At 47.5% G+C, this 23,596-nt stretch overlaps 1 protein-coding gene across 2 annotated transcripts in view; it reads left to right on the forward strand.

The window, feature by feature from the left end:
* The first annotated feature begins 6,183 nt into the window (after window positions 1–6,183).
* The window catches only part of CREB3L2 (cAMP responsive element binding protein 3 like 2), a 76,801-nt gene continuing 59,388 nt past the window's right edge, over window positions 6,184–23,596 (forward strand). Inside the window, exon 1 of one of the 2 annotated variants that reach the window (XM_072872262.1) lies at window positions 6,184–6,477. In XM_072872262.1, coding sequence (XP_072728363.1) covers window positions 6,370–6,477 — 108 coding nt within the window. In that variant the 5' untranslated portion in view covers window positions 6,184–6,369. The remainder of the gene's footprint in view (window positions 6,478–23,596) is intronic. The other variant, XM_072872260.1, reaches the window with a different exon arrangement.

Here is a 23,596-nt window from a genome sequence, read left to right on the forward strand (position 1 = left end):
ATAGAAGTGGTATCTACTGAGTTAAATACAGTGATACCTTGTTTATAACTTGGCAATGAGTATTTTTCCACGCTGTCCCTTGGTAAATGGCATTCAGCTTTTGCTTGTCCTTGTTAACCTCTTGTGTAAACTGGATTAGGCAAACCCTGATTGCTTGCATCAACTGGGACATTTAGAAGCGTTTGACCTGAACAAGGAATTTATTTTATGTATTTATGGAGATAGATTGGAAGCGATAAAAAAATAGAGATTATTTCTTTTTAAAATGACAGAGCATTTTAACCAAGTATTTGGAGCATTTCTTAACAGCCCTGAGACAGAGCTACTCTGGTCTGCAACGCAGCTCAATGCCACTCAGTTACTTCTGTCAGTCCGGTGTAAGGTATAGGAAACCCTCTTCCCCTGTGCTTGTTTCTGTGGCTGTAGTGCACTGGTTTGAGGAAGACACTATGGGCATTGTGCCTGTGTCACACAGCGAAGAACATTTTCAACTTTAATTGAAGTGTGACCTGTATTTGGGAACACAGACACAATTCCCCCAGCCCCACATAACGCAGAGGGTAACGAGAGGGCTATTTCAGTGAAGTGGAACTTGATTTCTTTGGCTGAAGCATCTTCTTTTGCTTCTGTTTCATGACTCATAATTTTTGCGGACAGAGTAACAGGATGAATTAAGAATGACTGAGGGCTTGGACTGATGTAGAATTACTAGAGCTTTTTACCAGCAGGTACCTGGCTTGGGTTCTAACCTAGCCAAAAGACTTGCATCTTGGTGACTGCACAGTGCCCTGTGTGAAGGAGGTAGGTGTTTGAGCCCTGTCCCAGCTCTGCTGTGAAGACCAGCAGTGCCTCTGGGAGCCTGGTAAAAGCCCATGCAGAGAGGCCATGAATTGCAAAGGCAGGAAAGCTGAATTAGTGCTTTGAGAAGTCCCTGGGTACAAGAGGTAGGAATATTCTGGTAAAGGGAACTTGTGTTTCTGTTAGTGTACCAATTATGTGGTTTTAGTAGTAGGCTGTCTCCAGTACTGGTGATCCCACTTCTTTCACAAGTATTCATGTCAGAAAAGGAATATAATGCCAGGATTGTGGGAAGAAAACTTCACTATTCTCAAGCACACCTTCTATTTTTAACTCTGAAATTTCTGTGGTGGAAGCCTTTTTGTCAAGTAGTTGAGCATGTCTGTATGTAGAAACTAAGACTTGGTGGCTGTTTTATCTTGGTGATGGTGAGCTTCTCTACACAGCAGTGTGATTTAGATCTCATTTACACAAGAAATTTGCTTTGTTAGTGCATTACCAGATACTGGGTAGTGCAAGTAATGTGTTTGCACGTGACACACAAAGAAATCAACTTTCATGGGGTTTCTACAGAGACATCCTCTTGTGGGAAATGTGTGTTAGTGTGTGTGAGATTTCTTTCTTCTGCTTGTTGCTTTATGTCCCAGATAAAAAAATCATTTTTTTATCTGGGACATAAAGCAACAAGCAGAAGAAAGCTCATTATCATCCAGCTCATTACCCAGCTCATCCCAGCTCATTACCGTACTTTGCCATTTCAGAACAATCTCCATCAACTACTGCGATTAGAAAATGATTGCTTGGTCATTCATTGTGTTCTTAGTCCTGAAGTTTGTGCCCTGTACTCCTTAAGAGGTGCTAACTTTGTTGAAGAAACCTTCTCTAACTATGGCCATTTTCTGTGGCTTTCAAGGGGTAAGATTTTTCATTTGTAGCTGATCAAAAACCTAGCAATTTTTATCCTGTAGGCTCTGTTGCTGTTTGTTCTTTTCTTGCCGGTTGACTTTTCAAACTTATTTGAACAGAATGGCTGTAGAAGACGGATGGTTATCTTGATCCTGGTTGTCACAAGTCAGAGAAATGTCACCTGTAAATATTTAATGAGCCTTTGTTCAACTGACCTGATCGAGAACTGAGTAATGATGCGGTTGCAGGAGTCGCGGCTTCTGTAACCCAGATCTGCAAAGAAAAGAGAGCACCTTTCCTTTGCCAGTCTTTTTGTGACTTACTAGGCTTGTATTATTGCTAGCTTTTTTCTTTGATATTTAAAGTAAGTGGTGTTTGTTTGGAGCTCTGCCGTAACAGCCTCCTCTTTCTTAGCTAGTTTGGTTTTCTGTGTGGGTTTTCTATATGTTTTTTCTGCGTGGGCTTTCTGCTCCTTGCAGAAAGGCAACAGAATGCTCAGTAAAAGAAAGCTGAGCTCTCCTCTCCCCCAAGCCCCATCTCTGCAGACAACAGACCCCCACCTTTTTATCTTCTTGTAGATTGTCGGTCAATTTTTGCACTGTCCCCCTGTGCTGGAGAGTGAGTTCAAACCCAGTTCAGAAGTCTGTAGTGAGGAAATGGTCTTACACAAAAGGAGAAATCAAAATGCTCTCAGAATTACAGGAGCTGGAACTTAAAAACACTGCTAAAGCTGCTCTGAGAGGAAAGTTATGAAACACGGAAAAACAGCCTTGACTTTCAGCATGCTAGTAACTGTTGAAATCTACAATTTAAAATCCTCCAAGCAATATGGGAAAAAGTTAGGAGGATAGTTGGGTCTGTATAATGTTATTGCTGGTTTTGTGGTGCTTTTCACCATGCCTGATTTCTGGTGTAGTGTCCGTTTGTGAGCAGCAATGCATGACACATTAGAGTGCCATCCCATGTGTTGTGTCAGGACACTGAATAATTAATATTCTCTGGAAAGGATTAATTTCCTCCACTTTTGTCTCTTCCTTCTTGGTGCCCCATATGTGCTGCCAATTTTCAGCAGAAACGTGCTAATACAGATTTCTTTTCCCAAGAAGAACTGGTGCTGCAGCACAAAAACTTCAGTGTGGTCTATATGCTGTTAGTTGCCGCCATACAGGGCGAATCAGTCATATATCCTTACAAAGTCTCAGGGAATTGTTTTAGGAATGTTGAAGCTCAAAAATGAGATGTAGCCTTGAACACTAATTTTAATAATATGGCAGGAACTGGGCAGGATGCCCAGTTATCAACGTCTAGTCACTAGTTACCAATATCATGTTTTATATTGGTGAATAGCCCCAGAAATGGATAGTCTCTGTGTATCAAAATATTTCAGTGGCCCAAGAAATCTTCCAAGATGCTTATGAATACTCAGCAGCACTGTGTACCACAGCAGCAGCCGTGCCTCAGTACCAACGTTACAAGAGAGCCCTGGGGAAGTGCAGAGGGGAGAAGGACACAATTTTACGTGATGCAGGAAGAGTGGAAACCATTGGGAAAAGCAGCACGCTGTTTACCCAGGGTGCCTAATTTCCCATCAGCGCTTTACCCAAGGGGGAACAACAGATATATGTACTGTGCAACTTGTTTCCTAAATAAGTATTTCTTCCTGAGAAATGTGTTAGGACGAGAAAGTTCAGCCCAGTACTCTTGGTCAAATACCAGTCCTTAGGAGACCCTCATCCTCAGCATGTTCAGCAAATGAAGTTGCAGTCACCCAGTGAGCACCTTCTTTCTTCTTTTAAGGTGGCTTTTATTTTGTTGGCTTACAAGGCAAACATAGCTCTCCCTTTAGGCTTCTCACACGGGCAAAACATTAATTTCGTGCCCCAGCCCAAAGAAATTCTCTAGTCAAGCAGTAGTTTTAGAAGGATCTAATGTCAGCCAACAGAGTGATGGAGAGCCTTTTGTTAAATGGATTATCACAAAGCCACAAAAGCTTTAAAAGTAAGAACACATCCAATGAAAACACGGAGGTTTCTGGATAAGGCACTGACCTTTACAAGTTTCACAATCTGCATCTCCGGCCTGGCACAATGTAATTGCTTTGACAACAGTGCCTGACAGTGCCAGGACACAAGAAGTTTGTACGTCCGATCAGGCTTGCCATAGTAGTAGGTAGCAATTCAGGCGCTAGTAATTTGGCTTTAGATGTTTTCTGTGCTGCTGAGGGCATATACTGGACTGACTTGTTTCACAATGACTTAAAATAACTCATCTTTGCAGGAGACCTTTGGTTGGGGCAGTTAGGGATTTTCCCTTCATATTCTCCACCAAACAATGTAGCTTTTGTTACGCTTTTTTAAATTATTTTTTTTTTAATCAAGTCAAAAAGATTAATAAATCTTAAAGGGTTGTCGTGGTTTAACCCCAGCCAGCAACTAAGCACCACACAGCCACTCACTCGCTCCCCCCCGGTGGGATGGGGGAGAGAATTGGAAGGATAAAAGTGAGAAAACTCATGGGTTGAGATAAAGACAGTTTAATAGGGAAAGCAAAAGCCGCACACACAAGCAAAGCAAAACAAGGAATTCATTCACTACTTCCCATGGGCAGGCAGGTGTTCAGCCATCTCCAGGAAAGCAGGGCTCCATCACGCGTAACGGTTACTTGGGAAGACAAACACCATCACTCCAAACAACCACCCTGTCCTCCTTCTTCCCCAGCTTTATATGCTGAGCATGACGTCATATGGTATGGAATAGCCCTTCGGTCAGTTGGGGTCAGCTGTCCCAGCTGTGTCCCCTCCCAACTCCTTGTGCACCCCCAGCCTACTCGCTGGTGGGGTGGGGTGAGAAGCAGAAAAGGCCTTGACTCTGTGTAAGCACTGCTCAGCAGTGACTAAAACATCTCTGTATTCTCAACACTGTTTGCAGCACAAATCCAAAACATAGCCCCATAGTAGATACTATGAAGAAAATTAACTCTATCCCAGCGAAAACCAGCACAAGGGTCAACTCCAAAAACGTCACCATTATTTTTCCTCTTCTCATTGCCGTTGTGCCTGATGGGCGATGGGATGGCCTTATGACTTTGTCGTCCTCAGAGGGCTAGTCTAGCCCTCTCTCCTTAGCGAGGACCGTATCACTTACAACGCACAAGGGTTTGCTCTGTGAGTGAAAGAAAGTGGTGTGTCACAAGAGATAAAGTCTAAATGGGAGGTCCGACCCGTAGAACAGAGAGAGAATTTATCGGGAAATCCCGTTATGATTCATGCACAACGCAGCGTGGAAATGCCAATTAGCGTTGGACTGACCCATGGCGAAATGCCTTGATTGAGTTCCAGGAGCTGAAATGAAGCACTGAAGAATGCCCAGTTTCTTGAATCATAAAGATTTGGCATCTTCCATTTTTAAAGAAGTATGAAGTGTCAGCGTTGTCCCGGCTTGGCATGAAAGCAAGTCTTAAAATATCAGAATTTCCCATTGACTGGGACTATTTTTACTGCTGGTTGATTAGCACTCTGGGAACGGTATCAGACAGTCAACAGAGTACTTGTTGCTGCGAATGCCATGGCTGCGCAGAGTTTTGAAGCACAGTTTATCCTAAAGCAGCCGGTTTTTACAAGGTACATTCTGACACGTCTTTTCTCTAATACACAGGTAAGCCGTGCTCGGTCATATCAAACCATGAGCCTTTAACGATTTTCATGCTTCCTTTTTAACTAAATGAAACGACCAAGGGCCCGGTACCTTTAAGCCCTGTGAACCCGCTGAAGTTTACAGGAACCCGGCAGCGGCAGCGCTGGGGGTGAGGGGATGGCGGCGGCCCGGGGGCTGCCGGGGCTGCCCCGGCCGCTTCCCCCTGAACGCTCCCCTTGAGACTGAAGCACGGCCGGCCCCGTCCGCCTCCCGCGGGCAGGGAACCCCTTGATCTGCCTCAGCCCGCTGCGGTGACCGTCGCACCGCCTCCGGCAGGCCCCACGGTGCCCTCCCGCCAGGCGGCTCCGCGGCGGGCAGCTCTCCGGGCCGGCAGGCGCCGCTGCCCGCCCGGCCGAGCCCCGGCTGGCTGCCCGCCCCGGCCCGCAGCCCTCCGCCCTCCCTCACAGACCCGACGCGGCGGGGGCGGGGCGGCACGCGGCTGCTGCAGTCTTGTCGCTGCCGCGTTGGCTGGCGCGCCCGTCGCTCCCGGCGCCCCCGGCGCTCCATTGGCCGCGCGGGGCACGGGGGTCTCCCCCCCGCCGTGACGCGCCGCGGGAACCCCCGCCCACATTCCACAGCTGGAGCCGTGCGGGGGCCGAGCGCCGAGCGCCGATTGGGGCGCGGCCCGCCGGCCGGCCGAGCGCCTCGCCCCCGATTGGCGGCCTCGGCTGCGGGGGCGTGGCCAGGCGGCGCGGGGGCGGGGCGCGGCCGGGGGGCGGTGGGGGCGCGGCGCGCAGCTGGCGGGGGTGACCCGCCCGCCCCGGCGCCCGCGCACTCCCGGCGGCGGCGGCGGGGACGCGGCCTCAGCGCGGCGCCGGGTCCGGCAGCGGGGCGGGGAGCGGAGCGGAGGGCGAGCGGCTCCGCGGCCCATGGGAGCGGGCGGCGCGGCGTGAGCCGGCCGCCGCGGGTGGGCAGGGGGCAGGCAGGGGGGCGGTGGATCGGCCGGCGGGGTGCCCCGTTGCTTGCGGCCGTCATGGAGGTGTGCGAGAGCGGCGGGGAGCAGCCGCCGCTGCTGCACTGGGACCGCAAGCTGAGCGAGCTGTGCGAGCCCGCCGACCCCGACACCCTGCTGTGCCACACGGTGAGGAGCGGCGGGCGGGCGGCGGGGGCGCAGCCGTGGGGGCGGCTCCCGGGGGCGCTGCCCGGCCGGAGCCGCCGGGAGGGCCGGGGTGGGATGGCTGAGGCGCTGCCCGCGGGCGGCCGCGTTTCGCGGGGCCGTGGCAAGGGTCGCGCCGGCCGCCCTCGGCCTCCCCTTGGGGCGGGGTGGCCCGGCGGGCGCGGGGGTCGGTGCCGGGCGGGTGGAGGCGCCGCGGCCGGGAGGTGCTCGCCCGCCGCTTCTCCCCGGGGCTCCCGCCTCTCCGGGCCTGGTCTCGCCGGGGGAGCGAGGTGCCCCCGGGCAGGCGCTGGGGCCGTGGCTCGGCCCGGCCCCGCCGCGGTGTCACAACTTCCTCCCCGCCGCGGTCGGGCGCAGCCGTTGGCGGCTCCTGGCAGCCGGGGTCTGGCGCCCCTCGCCCCGCCCGCCGCCCCCCGTCCCCCCGCGCGGGCCGGGAGCCCAGCCCGGGCCTGGCCGCCTCCTCCCGGCCGGGGCTTCCTCTTCCCCCGCAGCGCTGCCTCCTTCTCTCGGGGGTCGCATCAAGAGTCGCCGGCCGCGTCTCCTCCTCCAAAGCGAGACTGTCCCGGCACCGTTCCGCTCCCCGGTCTCCCCCCGGCGCAGGAGGGAAGTGACAGAAGATCCCGGTTTGTCCCGGCAGCCGGGGACGGACGTCGTGAACCGAGGGACTTTCCTTCCCCGGTGCTTGCAGCCTGGTCGTTGGCCATCGTGCCAGTGTCGGAAAAGTTAACTATCCCGTAGGCGTGCTACGAGGGGTCTTTTAAAAACATTGATGAAGTCCTTGCTTGAGTGGCTTTGAGGGCCAGCACTTGAAGTTTTAGTGATTTTTTTTTTTTTTGGCTGGATTCCCTATGTTTTTGCTTGTGCAAAATGCATAGTTAGGACAATCCCAAGGAAATGTGTCTTGTTATCTCTGCTCTGTGGTTTCTGTCTTAATCTGGCGGCTTTTTGCAAGCACAGACATATAACTTTACAAAGCTGCATAGGTGCAAATCCTAAGTGGAAGTGAGCTGGACCGCTTCGGGACAGCGTGCACAGAAGACTCCTCTAGTCCGCTGTTTGTGCAAAGCACAGCGCAGTCAAGCTTGGTGCAGTTGTCGAGCATGTCCTCGAATGGAGACCCAGTGTAACATGGTGGTGGTGCCTAGCACGTGGCCTGAGGAAGGGTGCTTGGTGGGTGCTGGCGCTTGCTCTGCGTTTCTTTCTTGCACCTGGGAGAGTGATGTGCAAATACAGTCGCCCCACAGAGAGGGACCAACCTCTTCTGGTGGGAGCAGTGGTGATCCCGCAGCACGATGTGCAGCGAGGCAGCGTGCTGGCACTGTGTGGAGATCTTGGTGTTAGTCTTGAAAGGCAAACAAGGAACATTGTATTTGTTGTGTGCGGTGTGGTCTTACTGATCCGGGATAGTGTCCGTCACAAGCTCCAAACCTCGTTTCAGCAGGAAGCAAGCCTACTGCACGCGTGACTGGCTTTAAACATTGTTTGGCTTCTTTGTCTTTGAAAATTCTTGGGCTTTTTGCGCAACGCGTATCTTCTGGTAGATCCGGAGAAAAGCAATCATATGTTATGGTGGGTTGGTTTTTTTAAAGAGCCAGCAGGAACACTTAACAATGGAAAGCTCTTCCTTCAAACAGTTGCTTTCTTGTGTTTTTTCTTTAACGAGACACAATCTTTAACAAGAGGAACGTTGTGAATGAAATGAGAGGCTCTTCAGAGCGTGCTCCCGCTTGGATTTTACAGTTGTGCTGGGATACTTCCTCCTGCTTTGTTTGGATCCTTGTGATGAGAATGGAGTTGCCGCTCTTGACTTTTGTGTTCTTATTTAGTGTTCTCATATTTTTTTAATTAGTGCCCTGAAGGAGGTCTTGCGCTTGGGCTAGAATTTGTGGCTGCAGTGACACGGATATGTGTGTTTTCTGCCCTATTTCGAGGAGCCTGGGACTTGGTTTTAAGTGTAGCTTGACAAACAAAGCATCCTGGCTGTCTGGCAGATGGAAATGTGGTGCTTTTCCTTCTGCTGTTTTGAAGTTTTATTGGGGATTTTAAGCATCAAATGCTATGATGATGCATGTTTTGCAAGAGGCAGTGCATAGCTGGATCTGCAAAACCTTGGGCTGTGACCCCCTTTGGGAGTAATATTCTAATATTGATTTGCTTGTGTGGTGTGGGGTTTTTTTGTTTGTTTGGGGTTTTTTTAGGAGATTAAGACTTCTTTAGACTACCTTAAAATCAAATAAAAAGTGTGAAATTTATCTTTTTTGTTGTTTTTTGAATTCTTCTGAAAGAAGCTATCAGTAAAAAAAATAAAAGCAAAGAAATATTATGTGATAAAGTAGGTGTAGTGGGGTATTAGGATCTTTAAAGAAAAAAAGGGAAGTTTTCTGAAATTATTATTCTCGGGGGGGGGGGGGGGGGGAAGCACATGTTTCTGCCTGTTGAACTTTTTCTTTTGCAAAGTACATCCTGCTGTGTGGAGGAAAATACTGAGCTTGATATCATGAAACACAAGTTCTCCATTTACCTCTGGCCAGAGCTTCATAGAATAATTTTTAAAAACAAAACAAACAAACAGAAAAACCCCTCTGGATGAAACATCTGTTCTTCTCCTGGCTTATTCTTTCCATCTGGGAGGACTGGTTTGACCCAGCTGGTTCCGGTGCATCTGTAAACTTACTGCAGGGTCTTTCTGAAAAGACCAAGGTGATGAGCAGACCCTCCTCCACTCTGCACGAGTGCCCACCACCTGTGCTGTCATCCTCAGGGCTGAGGAGCACGTGCCCTGTGGCATCTTCTGGTCTTTGCATGCTTCTGAGGTGCCCCATAGCTGGATATGCCAGTCTGCATTCAGGAAAACTTGAGTGGGCTTAGGAAAGGTGCCTGGGGTAGTCATGCAGCCTCAGGAGTGTGAGCTGGACTCGCGAGGGGGAGGAGGAGAAGACAGTGACTGAGGGGAGAGCTCACAAGCAGGAAGAAGGATCCATGTCCTCTGGCAGTTGGACCCGTGTGTGCAGACAGGCGAGGGTGAGAAATTCTGTGCCAGCTGCCTTTTGTGTGTGTTAAGTTAAATTTTAACCTTTTTATGACCATAAAGGCTGTTTCTGGGTCTGGTTGATTTGAAGCTAGTAGACAAGTGTGAAAATATGCATACACTTAAAAACTTGACCTCTATTTTAAACTGTTCCAGCCTGCCTTAATTACCAGGGCTGAAATGCAGCCTCCCGGGGATTTACATTTCTCTTTAACAGCTGATGATTTTACCAGTGCCTGAAGCAGGGTGAGTAGCGGTTCCCTCGCTCTGCTGGTGCTGTCGGTGATGTCATCGGCTGTGCTGGGAGAAACTGGGACCTTGAGGAGCTCAGCTCTGGCGTTGGCAGGCAGCAGTCCTTGAGGTGGCTCATTAAAGTCTTCATGGTTTATAGTAATCACCTGGATGCCAGATAGCTTTAGTGGTTATTCTTCCAGAGTGGCTTAGTTTTCCATCTAAGAAAAGGCTGAAAGGTTTCCCAGAGGTGTGTTCATGGCATATGTGACGTGTCTGCATATATAATCTTCATACGCCCTGTAGCTTGTTATGATTGTGTTGGTAATACCTTACCTTGGCATTGTGCAAGGTATTATTATATGCTTTTTCTTTTTCCTGGCAGTCGAGCAGAAAGGAAGCGCAAAGCCTGCCGCTGCCCAAAGGGAGCAGAAGTGTGGCCAGGTTGCAAATTCTTCACCTTCGTGCCGCTGCTGTCACTTCGCGTAACACGCAGGCGGGCTTGAAGTGGGAGAGCTCTGCTTGCGGTCGTGGCTCTCCCTTGGAGTTGATCCGTGGTTGTGTGTGGCCCAGATGGGACGGCATCTTCAGCGACAAATGCCAGATCTGATGCAGATGGATGAGTCTGTGGACAAACACGCTGTGAAATGCCAACTACCTGTCCCATTGCTGGATGGCAGCTGAAAGGCAGATGGTTGTTACGAACCTTTGACATTTAAAAACTCCTTATTTAATACTGAGGAGACAGTCTTTTTTTCCCTCATTTTCATGGTGATTTTAACACATTAGCTGCTGGCTGCTGCTTCCAGATGGTAGCAAAATGCAGCTGAATGTAAGTATGACTGTGATCTTGGCATGGCAGGTGTAGAACTGCACCTGTCCTAGAGGTACGTGAGGGCAGCGGCTGGCTTAAATACTTAGGACTAAATTCCCAGATGCCATGTCCTGTGTGTCTTGATGAGTGGTTAACTGGAAGATACTTCAAATGCTAAGTAGCCCAAATTGCTTATTCTTTAAAGAGCCGGACTGTTGAACTTGAAGCTTATACGAAAGAATCGAAATGCCTCAAATATCACATTGCTGATGCCATTGTCTGAGCGGTGTTTGAGCTCAGCAAGCCTGTTGCCATGTCGCTGGTGATGCTGTGGGCAGCTCAACCCTGGAACATGGGTGCAGCATAGGTCAGCATGAGTGGAGGAGATGTCTCAGGCCTCGGCTACCAAATCTCAGGCCTCTGCTACCAAATTGCTATCTCCCTGCGAGAGCAGTACCAAAACGATCCACCCCTGAAGGTTAGCGTTCAGTGGTGCCAGAGTTCAGGGTCGTGATCATCATCTAAGACAAGCTGGAGAAACTTTCAGCCGGCCTTCTTTCCTCAGATAAAAATTGCCCATTACAAGCCTCTGAACCTCACCGGGAGCTTGCTGTGACTCATTTCCTCTGCCACAAAAACGATGGTTGCTGTTACTTTGTGTTCTGATGACTTCTGCAGAAATGCTACCTCTGAACGAGCTGCCAGGGATTGCCTCTAGTTTTTGGAGTATGGCAGTGGCAATAGTTAATTTAAAAGGATGACAGTGCTTGATTTTTACAATCTGTGTGTATTTAAAAGTTACGGTTACTGCAGCATGTATGGATGTAGAGCTGGGTGTATCTTATTTTGTGGTGGCTGCATGTAGCTCTCTGTAAAATCTCGTGTCGATATAGTCTGATCCATTTTTTAAATTATTTTGGTCGGGGGAAGGTACTTCATTTATTTAAAAGTAGGGTGTGGCCTGTTGCCTTCTGACAAGAAAGCTGAAAGCTGAAATCCCTCATTCTTTCTTCTCTATACACCTTCATATGGAGGACCAGACAGCTTACTTTAGGTGAAATATTTGTAAAATCAGTACTTTCAAGGATTTTGGCAAAATCCTTGAGTAAATAGGGAAAAATATGAAAGTGAGATTTTAAATAGTTGTATACAGACTTCATACAAAGTAGTAGTGTTCAGTTTTGAGAATGCCTTTCCATATTAAAAAAAATCAAGGTCACAACTGCTGAACAGCAGAACTAGTTGTATTCAGTGCCTTGCACTGAAAGCCATTCCCTCCCTGCTTCCCCCCTGCCCCATTTTCTTCCCAAATTTAAATAAGAAAACCACTCCTGTTTGCCAGGGGTATGTCAGATACTTGTAATGGGTCTAAATGATCTCCACTTCTAAAAGCGGAGATAAACACAAGTGGGATACTTTGAAATTTTACCCTCATTTTCTGACAGTTAAAATAAGAAAAATAAGGGTATTGACTTGCTGGCTGGTTTCATTTGGACTGGCTGTAACTGCATAGTGAAGTGCTTGATCTGCAGTGAGGACGGCAGCTGGAAAAAATGTTAGTCTGTGCTGGGACTGACTTTGGAATGTGGTAGATAAGAATGAGCCAGCGTTTAATGTACAAAAATACTTTTTTTTTTTTTTCCTGATGGACGTGACTGATCTGCACTGTCCTCTGTAAATGTTTCCTTACTTTGGAAGGCCAGTTGTTGCTAAGTGTGGAGCAGGTTGTGCGCAATAGCTGGGGTAAAGGGATTTAATTCACGGTGTTACCAGACAGGGTTTTCCTGTGTCTGGAGTTGTTGAGCTTATCTACAGCAATGGGGGGAACTTGTGGTCTTTGCAGGTCTTTGTTCGCACTGTAAAGAGTCCCTTCTTTGGGGTCTTTCACAGTTGGGGGTTAACTAAGTTTCCACTATCCGGGGGGGATGACCAATTTTTTATTAAAGCAGTCTCACTTTTTACGATCATCTGTGTGGAGGAGGCTGATGTGACTAGCTGCAGATCCCAGCTGGGGTTGTGCAGTTTGATTTGATCTTTTTGTGTCCCTCTTGCTTGCCGGTGCACTGACTTCAGCTGCAGCAGTTAATATATGCTGTATCTCTCCTCCCTGACAAGTCTGCCTTCATACTTTTACTTGTATGTTGTGAGATCAGGTCATCTTCATGCCAGCTGTGACAAATAAAAATAAATATAAAATAAATATAAAAATAAAGCAAATAGGCCTTTGACCAATGTACCATCAGCTCTGGCTGTCTCTTAGCTTGTCTCTGCTTCTTGCTGTGTGGCTGTCCCCATACCACCATCTGGCAGAGCCACTTGATGTCTGAGCTGCCTGGCAGATGTGGGAGGGAAGTAACTACTGCAGAATAAAATTACTTCAGTGCCTTAGGAGCCACTGTGTGCAGCAGTACTGTGCTGTGGTGACACAAGGGGATGCCTCTGGACTCGGGGGCTTGTAAGCTTCCCTTAACAGGCTTTTCTGCAGAGCTAAGCTAGAGTGGATGTGCTCAGCTTTGCTACGGCAGGAGCAGGGGGCTATCTGCCTCGTGAGCTAGCACCTTGTCAGCAACGCGGCTCCCATGGCCCTGCTCGTGCAGGGCTCGTACCCAGGGCTTTAAGGACTGAGGCACCTAGCTTGTGCTGCATCTTGCTAGCTACTCATCCCTCCAAGTGCTGTGCTGTCTTTGTCACTGTGGGCTCGTTTTCTCTTGGTGCCTCAGCTGCCAAGGTACCTCTAAGGTACTTGGTTGTTGCTTGGAAAGTGAAGAGACAGTCCTTTGAAAGTAGCCCTCTGTCTCTGACCGGGCAAGTTATCTTGCTGGCTTTGCACTTGCAGATAGCTGCTGCTTTTTTGTGCTGTAACCAAATATCAGTTATTGGGCCCTGCTGTCCTTCAGTGCTGTCTGTACTCCTTCCTCCCTGCATTCCCAAAAGCTGTTTTCCAGTCACTTCGTAATACTTGGTTTAAACATCCATCATCTGTTTCCTTGGTCTTGGGCTGCTTCTCTCCCTTCTGGAGAAGGATCGTTTTGTGGGTGAGACTTTAGCAATTATTGATAGCCGGTCAGATAGGGTGACTAACCTAGCTCGGTGGCATTTTTCACAGGCTGCATTGGCTGCCTACCCTGCGCTTACGAGGTCCTCCCTTTAATTCCTCCGATTCCCTAGTGCAGCTCTCCTTTTTCCAAGGGAGATGGGTTCTGGGTGGGTCCCCGAGGGGTGCTCTCCTTATAGAGCTCTGCATCTGGTTTTTCAAGGAGGGCACATTCACTTCTGCTGTTGCTCCCTATTCATCTCTCTGAATCATGGAGATGAGAAATAATGCTTTCTGGATGCCCTTTGGCTGTGTGTTTTCTGGGTGACAAGACCTGACAGTGCGGTTCTGCACCTGGATGTAACCGCTGGCTGTTGTGGCAGCTGCCTGGGAGCTCATCCAGTTGTAAAATTACTTTCTTGCAAGAAATTAGCTTTCAAGGGATATCAGTTCCCTGATGCAGCTTACCCTGTAGCAGCCCAGGTATGGTGCTGACATGAAAAGGCAGGTAGGAATATGTGGCTGGGGAAGGGTGGTGAAACTGCATTTTGGGCTAAAGGAATGTGCAGTGGGAATAGTCTGGGTAGCTTTATGGGTTGTGCTTAGATGTAATCCTGATGTGTGTGTGTGTATATTTATTTGATACCAGTGGACTATTATTTGGATGTCACTGGAAAGAAAGGGGATTACCTGGACAAGGCAGTTGTTCAAGGGTCAATAGGAAAAAGGGTTGTTTGAGAAGAGTGTGGATATAATGCAGGGAAATGGACAGACCTGAGGTTCAAAGAAGCACTGATGTTGGATCTGGTTGATGGTACTGCCACCCCTCCGTGATGCCGAGTGTTGGTGAAAAGTGGAGGCTGTCTTGGATGCTAAATTGTTTGTCTTGTATAAAAGTGACAGGAACAGCGTGTGAAACATAAGCTTGGCTTAGGGCCACATTTTTACTGGCAAATATGTTACCCTTTCACCTCACTTAAGCAAGTAATAGGCCGTAAAGAAGACACATCAAAAATGGTGAGGTTTAATAAGGCGTAGCAGAGGTGGGCATTGCGTCTGCTGTCTTCAGTGTGAGATACTGAGCTCTTTGTAGCAGGGACTGTCATTCTCTCTGTCTGTGAGCTGTCGAATGTAGCTTGTGACCGCACAAAAGAGAGTCACTGAATTGAGTTATATCAGTGCTAAATGCATTCAGGAAGGATAAAAATGCTCTGGCAAATAAGGAGTGCTCCCTCTCATGAGGGCACGTTGGGAAGCGGAGAAGGCAATGTGAGAAAATAAGAAAAGGTTGGTTAAATGGGATAGACCTGAATTACTAGAGCTGTCCCCATAGCTGCCATCCGTCCAAATATGTAGCTTAATAGTGCCAGTGACCTTTCTGTGCCTTCGCTGTGTCTTGGAAACTACTCACTTTTTTTTTCCATCTGCCACTAACCGGCTTTCAATCTTCTGTACGTGATCCGGCTCTGCTGTGGTGACAGGCAAAAATCAAATGGAAAAATGTGACACCCACTTCATCTCTTTCCTCTCTGCCAAGGAAAAACATTCCCCTGCAGCCACGCTAGGGCTGGCTTTGTCCTTTCATGCAATCCGTTAGTCATATGGGATGAGAAATAGAGACCAGGCTGCTCTGATAACCTCTTGGGGAGCCTTGGGCAGGCACATGGCATGGGGAGCTTCAGCCTTCCTTCCTTGCAAAGTCTCATGTGTCCTGAGCAGAGATGCAGGAGGAACATGAGCTGGTGTTGGTGGAGGCCTCCCCCCTGTAGCATAGGGGCAGAGAGCAATATTCTTGATATGCTTTAGTGGCTCACCTGGAGCTGTACATGCTGGGCGAGCTCCTCTCCTGCAGGACAAGCCCTGGCTGTTTGATGACACCAGAGCACTCGCCTCCCAGCTCTTGCTGGAGTGGAGGTTGGCTGCAGAGGTAAGGTGTGTGCGAGGTGGGCTAATCTTGAATAGAAAGGGGGAAGGTCATATGCCCTTGTTCTGCACCGAAGCTATTGACTGCTGCCACTGATTTTGGATGTAAGCAGGGTTTTCAGCTGTGGCAAAATGCTTTTAAGCATATGGTGGCTTGTGAAGCAAGGAGAGCATCTTTAAACTGCTGAGATTTGGAGTATCCTGTTTAGTTTTCCTTCTCCAGAGTTTGGATGCTTGATGCAAAGGTTTGTAGAAAAGAGTGGAAAAAGAGACAGGTTCTTTGCACTGCCATATGACAGGAGGATGACAGAAAATGGACATCAACTGAAGTGAGAGAGGTTCAGACTGGTAAGGAAAAATGGCTTTGCTGTGAGGGTAGCTGAGCACTGGAGCAGGCTGCCCAGAGAGACTGCACCATCTCCATCCTTGGAAGCTTTTAAGACCTGACTGGATAAAGCCCTGAGTAACTTAGTCTGAGCTTAGCGCTGACCCTGCTTGGGCAGGAGGCTGGGCTAGAGACCATCTGAGCCCCTTCCAGCCAGAGCTGTGCTGTGGTTCCACGGCAGTCCTGGATCCAAGGCACTGCCTTGCTCAGGTCTAGATACTGCATTGCTAGGCAGTAGTCTGATCCACGAGTTTTTCATGTCCCCTACTGAGCGATTGAGGCCACTTGGTTTTGCTGAGATTTTTTTTTGTTTTTCTGATGACCATGGTTTCACAGAAGCAATGCTTTTGGGTTCTTTTGCAGTTCTGGTTTGGATTTACTGAAATGGGAGAAGGAAAACTGGACTAAGTTCCAGCCATCCTGAACAAATGCTTGTTCTGTGCATACGTTTTCCTTCTGTGCAGCACACGTGATGTGCAGAGTTGCGTGTTGGACTTGTGGTTTGTTTATGCACCCTTAATTTTGTTTAGGACTTTACTGATAAAATTCTGGGCGCCTTACCTACTTGCTCTTCTGCCATATGATATGGCCGTATAAGAGCCTACATGATTTGCTTCAAGGCTGTTTGCCTTTTTGCAACCTCATATCTATAAGGATTGGCTACTACCTGTGTTATTACATTTTTGTGGCTAACCCTGAAACTGTAGGTGTTGGAAGAGACCACCCTGCGTAGTAGCTTGCGTGACTAGCTTGGAGGAGGTGCTGTAGACCTAAAACCTGAAAAACAGCCAAAAAAAAAAAACCACAAACCCAAGCCCTGAATACCAAGCAGGTCTCAGTTCCTTCACCCCTGCAGTCCTGCAGCAAATTTTGTGCACAAGGGGATCTTTATCCTAAAGCTGCTTTTTTTCCCCAGTCTCCTATAGGTTCTTCTGTCAGCTTCAGTAATCCACTTGCCTCTGATTTGATTTTGTGTGGGTTATCTGAAAATGTGTATTCTCATTTCTGGAGCTTCTGGTACCCACAGAAGAGATTTGTGTGAGTATGTTTAGAACCAAAACTTAGGAGCAGTAAAGAGCTTATCTGCTCCTCCAGCTGTTCTTGCAGCAGAAGGAGCGACGTGACTATTGCCTTTGGGGAACGCTTGTGATAGTACAGACAGGACAAGGTCTTCAGGAGGAACCAAGACTGAGAAGGTCATTATTTCTAGCAAACAGATACCTGGCTTTCTTGGATCTGTCCTGGCTAGCAAAGGATGAAGACTGAGGAAAATATGGTGTCTAAACTGTCTGCTTTCATACCTCGTAATATGAGGCAGTGGCTGACTTTATGCAAAACATCTGTCTTTCTCATCGTGGGTGTAACTGGCCTAGCCATCAGCACTGATGGTATGTCTTGCTCGAGCTTCTGCACCATGGCTCCCCTCCCCTTCTCCTCTCTGCCATCCCCCCCGCACAGCTGTGTGCGTAATTCAGGGTTGGGACTGGTGTGGTGTTCGGGGCAGACTGGTAAGCTGTATTTTTCAGAGAACAGGCACAAAGCATGAGTTGCTTTTTTTTTAAAAAAAAAAAAGAGAAGAAAACCAAACTGACCCTGTCTACCTACGGCTCTGATGCCTCCCACGCTCCCTGGTGAAGTGCTGTGGGGTCTGAGGGCTCTGCTAGGCATGTCCATTTTGGCTGGCTGCATGCCATACGCCCTTCCTCTTGTCCGAAAGCATTTCCCCCCTTGCCTCTCCAGACCAGTTCCTGCATGTCTACCTGCCCCCTTCCCTCCCAGCACCCCTGAAGGAGCCAAAGCAGAGAGTCCCTGGGAGGCTCCTGCCCCTGGTTATCAAATCAACGACAACAGCTCTCCAGCGAGCTGGGGAGGGCAGGAGCTGGTGGCTGCCGGAGGGCTCCAGATGTGCGAGGGTGCTGCACCGCAGCCCTGCCCTCATGGTGCCCAGCCAGCTCGCTCTGCCGGCAGCTGGAAGGTGATGCTCAGGTGTGACTCCGTATACCACGCCTGGCAGAAATGAGCTTTGACACTATTTTTAAGGCGCAAGCTTTCTGAATGCAAAACTTGTTTCCTCCTTGTGTCTCAGTGCTTTTGCAGTTCTGTTTCTATTCGGCTGGTTTGCTCCTCATGGCTTTCAGTGGATGCTGTCACTTACAAGAAGGACTAAAAGAGAAAGAAAAGTCTTACTTTTGTACTTGCCCAGGGTGACTTGGGGCTTCTCATTTGGCTGTACTAATTCAGAGCAAAATTTCAGCTGAATTCCTATTGACTATTATCTTTCTCTGATGAAAAAGCACAGCAGGGAGTCTGCTCTGGTGCTTGGGAATGTTTCCCTATTGCTATTGCTTGTTTGTTGGGTTGTTAAAAATATGTTGCAAAACCATGGGGGGAAGATGGACTTAATTTATGTAGCTGTTTTTTTCAACTACAAACATGTCTGCAAGATCAAAACCACAAAAAAAGTGGCACTGACCTTGAAAACTGCAGTAAATGTCTTGGTTTCTTTTCTAAAAAATTAAAATTAAAGGCATTTCATGTCCAGAATGTCTTTTTTAGCTTTAATGAAAAAGATCTGGAAGAGAGGCATACAGACAACCCTCTCCTCAGTATCTTGCTTGAAACAGCTTTCTGGCAAGATTAGTTGGGGATGAAAAAACCTACCTGGTTTTAAGATGTGGCTTCAGTGTTTAAGAGGGACGTTATGTGATATGGTAGCTGGGATGGAGCTACAAGGAACCTCTGGACTAATTTGATTTGGTTTCAAATTTGCAGGTATTTGAGGGGAAAAAAGGAGGTTGGAAATGCAGACAAGAAATGAGAATCTGCAGAAACTTGCCTTGCTGAAGGCCAAAGGAAAAGATAACTGAAGCAGTTAGTGCAGAAAGCTGTAAAGTCCATATATCAAAGGAGTCGGGGTTATGACTGTGGATGGCCAATTAACTGTGCCACTGCCATAGCGATGATTAAGGTGTTGAAAAGTACAGTTTGGGGAGATGCATGGAAACCTGGGGCTTGTAGGTGTCAGTATGCTACAGTTTGGCTGCGGGCTTTTCAATTCTGGACACCGGGATATCTGGAAGAGAGGCTGATTTGGGAGAATTCAAAGAACAACGGCAAAAGTAAGTGAAGTAGCTGGTTTATGAGGAAAGATTAAAAACATTAAATGCATATAGCTTTGACAGGTGTTTGGAAGAGGATGTGGAAGTGATATGACCAGAACGGTTTATGTTAAGCTCACACTAATATTATTGAGGCTTCTTTTTCAGTTTCATATGATGTATATAATGTAATTTTCAGTATCAGTACCAGAATAGAGAGTCTGTGAAAACTTTGGTTTCAGCTGTGGTTTTCATAACACACAGATAATGAATATCATTGTACTCACAGCAAGATCCCTTCAGAGCTTTGTGCTTGGAATAAAATTATTGTTATCATGAAGGGGATTATGAATCTTAAGCTATCATTATGCTATTCCTTTTCAAAACTGCTAATGGCTTTTGAAAATACCTTTTCTCTTTTTGCCCCAAGTAATACTTACAGGCTAGACAAGAGTGAAAAAGAATCACTGTGAAGTAGAGAGGAGCTAATGATGATCACCTAAGAACATCCAAGGGGAAAACACAATGTTGGCAAGTGTAAGGGTAGAAAGGGGATTGTTTTTATGATGTAGTATGAAAAATAACCCTTGTCAGTAATCAGGTTACAAAACTTCTTGGAACCAACAAACCTGGATAACTGGAAATTCAGATAGGCTGAAAGGTCCCAGAGGAGAAGTTTGGCTTGTTGACACTGGTTTTTGTTGGGTCATGACATCATGAGGAAATGTCTGAAAACATTAAATTGATTAAGAAAGAGTAAAGGGGAGGAAATAAAAACTATGCAGTGGAGATCATGACATCAAACATAGTTAAAAATACAGAAAAGCTCTTGTAGGATTCCATAGTTAGAGTGGAAGGATACAAATATGTTTTAACCCTGGTAGGTGGGATTTTATGAAAAGCAGATATAGTCAGACAAACCTGATTTCATTCTTTGACATGAAAAAAAAATTTGAAAGTAAATAGAGACATTTTCCAAGCAATTGGATATTTAATTGTATTGATTAAAAAATTGTACTACAAAATGTGTGAAATTAAAGGGTTGACTCAAAGTAGTTGCTAATGGACAATTGGTGTCGGAGGATGGATTTCTTTTTTCTTTGCAAAAAGGTGCTGGGACAGGAGGCTTCTCAAGATTTTAATCCATGATCCAGAAGCAAGTTATGTGTCTAGGAGCAAAAAACCTGTCTGTACCTGTCTGTACCTACAGGACAGGTGAATGCATATTGGAAATCAGGACTTGGAAAATGGTCTAGAGTTCAGAGTAGACAAGCAACTCCATGTACTCTGCTAGGGTGATTCTGAAGGAAAAAGATTTTAAAAAAAAAAAAATCCATGTTTTTCAAAATAATTTCTCTATTTAACCTTAGTATACAGTGTTGGTGAAACCAGTGTCCAGTTCCTGAAGTTCAACTCTTAAAAAAGGATATGGAAGAACTGGAAAGCATAACAAAAAAAATTAAAGGGCTAAAAATATACTGGAGTGGGGGAAAAATGCTCATTTCTCAATCTTTGCAGCACACCCATATTCTTTCCTGGAAGTTACAGTTCAACAAAGGACAAATTATCAGACCCTATAGAAGGATACCTCAGGGAAACATAGTGGATTTGGACATGTGGAAGGGTCAGATTGGGAAGGTTTCATAGTCCTTTCTAGCTTTAAATGCTGTAAAACTTTATTGCTGGGCCTGTTGTCTCTCTGAATACTGCAAAGCAGAACATACAGCACCACCCTATGTGACTCCTTTAATCTGTCCAAATGCATCACTTGGTTGTTGCAGCATTTGGTCATTCTCCTAAACTGTGTTGATTTCGGTGAAGTTTAAATAAATGCTTTAATCTCTTCAAGCTATTTTGAACTGCTTGTGTTTATCAGGACACCTCTTGGCACACGTAAAAGGGGACAGCGTGCAAGGCATGTGGGAAAGGGTAAGATTTCTGGTAGAAAAAGGCATTTGTCCCAAAATACAAGGCCACCTTTATGTGTGTTCCCTCTTGGAGTCGAGTACCAAAGATGGCCTTGTATTTCCTGTACTTCTGTCTGGGACAGACCGGCTAAAACACGACTGATCAGTGTCAGTTGTCCAGCATCTTCAGCCCTGGCAGGTGAAAGAAGGCGGAGGAAAGGAAGAAAGCAAAGCAGTTAGGACGAGGTATGAGGAAGAACCAATAGACTGAATGTATGAGGAGGTGGGATGAATACCCAGACAAAAAAAAGTTTCTAGCTTTCATTTTAAAGGTAGAGCTAGTGGAAGGTGGTGGCTAATATGATCCCAGTTGTACCAATGGTACCAACTTTCACCTCAGTTTTTAACAGTGGGAGATTGTTGTTGTCCCTTTGCCTCTTTTGCCATGATACTACAAGCCTGTACTTTTCTCCACCACCAGCTTGGAGGAAGCTTAAAATCCATTGCCTGTGGCAGGCCTTACCTTATTAATGTCTGTCCAGAACTTTTGCAGCATTTTAATGAGCCTGGTAGTTTGGTTTTGATGCAGGGTCAGTCTCCCCATAGTTTATAGGGGTCTCATGTTTAATTTTGACACGCAGGTTGAGACAGGAGGAGGAGAGTGCCCAGGGCGTTTGGGAAGGGCAAGTAATTTTTCTTCCTTGACATGCTCTGTATTTAGGTAGCTGGCAGACAGAAGACGCTGCCTTAAACTGCTTCTATGGTATGGTATAACCTCCTCTACTGGTAGTGCCATTTTGTTTTTTCTTTGGAACGTGCTAGCAGGAAAAATATTTTATTCAAATATAGCGTGGACAGCAGATGTGGCTTGAAAATGCCTAAAAGCTGTATTGGAAATGCAGCGATCGCCAGGAGAGTGCCCAGCTTCTCTAAAGCAGTGTTGCTTCTCCTTTTGGCATGAAGCTCCCAGTGTGCCCGTGATGTGTTGGTGTGGGGGAGAGCTGCTGCGCTCATGCAGTGGTCCCTTCCTGACCTGCTGCTCAGCGTCAGGTGCCTCCTGGAGAAGCGCTGACAACACGTCTGGCTGGGAATGGAGCTCCTCAGCTTGATGATCCCGTCAGGCTCTGCTGGGTCTAGCAGGAGAGGCTGAGGCTATGTGTGCTGCTGGGAGTCACCACTCACACCTGTCTGAGGACAGAATAGATGAGCAGCCCTGGTCCTTAAACACTAGTTAATTTGTGGAGCAGAGGAGTACTCCTGTGACTGCCTTTGCCATTCTGCTGTGGAAAGATAACCTGTGGCAGCAGAGCAATAGTGCAAGACATGCAACGCCTTAAACCACGCTAGGTGCCTGGAGCCTGGATGTGTGCTTAGCCTGCTCCTGCGATTGACGCACAGCAGGTTTATCTTTGCAAAGCTGCCTTATCTCATTTCTGCTTGGGATATGTAGTGGAGCGGAGCTCCTCGCGACAGTCGGCACTGCAGCGTGCAGTTGGCAGATCAGGAGCAGATCTCTGCTTGGACCAGGTGTGCCCATACAGAAACCACATGGAGGGGCAGTTCTGCTGTTCCAGGCTGCTGCCCTCACCCCTGAAGCAGCCTCTGGGGAGCTGGACGCTTGGGTTATGGCCAAGACACAGAATAGAAAATACGGAAATAAAAGCAGAAGTGAGCTGTAAAGCTTCCCCCCCCCCCCAAGAACAGGGAGTGATTTTTAAAAGACCCCAAATTTTCAGAGTACTGCTAGAATGCCTTGGAGGGGATTTTCTTCAACTAAGAGTTCTCTCTTAATTGAGCCCTTTTAAGGGACTTTCAGGCAGGTGTCCCAAAAATCTTGATTCACTCTTTTGCATAGATCTCTGACAAGAGGTCTGGTGTTTGAGCCAGGCAGGCTGTTCTCTGTCAGTTTAGTCTGGCAGCAGGGAAGGAATGTAAGTCAAAGGCCCAGCCGGGGAGATGATCCAAAGCGAGTGAGCGGATGCCAGAGAAAATCTGGACCAAGTAGGGGTGTGAAGAAACCTGGGGGCAAATGGGGCAAGGAAGTGTGACAAGTTGTGTGCAGACCAGGCTGTGACTTCAGTGGTCTGCAATACGTACCAAAGAGAAATGGCTGTGCAGGACTGGTGCTGGGAAATGGCTCTTTCAAAAGCTTAGTCACTAGCAGATGCTGCAATGTCTGCGAGCTTTAAGGTAGCTCTGTGGCTGTCTAAAATGTGTCCGTGCGATGCTTTGCTTCAGAACTCTTGCATTAAACAGATATTTGAAACATCTCGGACTGGAGTGGGTTTTCCCCATGACAAGTTGTACCCATACAGGCACTGATCTCTTCCTCAGGGCTTTGGAGGGGAGAGCGGCCTGCTGTAGAAATAGCTCTGAGGTTACATATAGCTTGGTGTAGTGTCTCGTAGCAGCAGGGAGGAGGTAGTTGTCATAGTTTTCTTCTTGTCTCTAAACAGATTGTCGAGGATTTCTGTAAGGTACAAGGGCACAATTAATGTAACCGGTGCTTTCAGGCTCCTAACCATGGCTCTTAGCAGTCCTGTTTGCGATCCACAGAGACACCTAAGCCCCAGCCATTAGTAAACATACAGACAAAGCTATATCACTTTTCCCAGAACATGCTGCAAGTCAATATAGCCGGGGACCCAGCAAAGACCCAATTCCTT

Source organism: Ciconia boyciana, chromosome 1 (genome assembly GCF_034638445.1).
Source record: "Ciconia boyciana chromosome 1, ASM3463844v1, whole genome shotgun sequence".
NCBI classification, from domain to species: Eukaryota; Metazoa; Chordata; class Aves; order Ciconiiformes; family Ciconiidae; genus Ciconia; species Ciconia boyciana.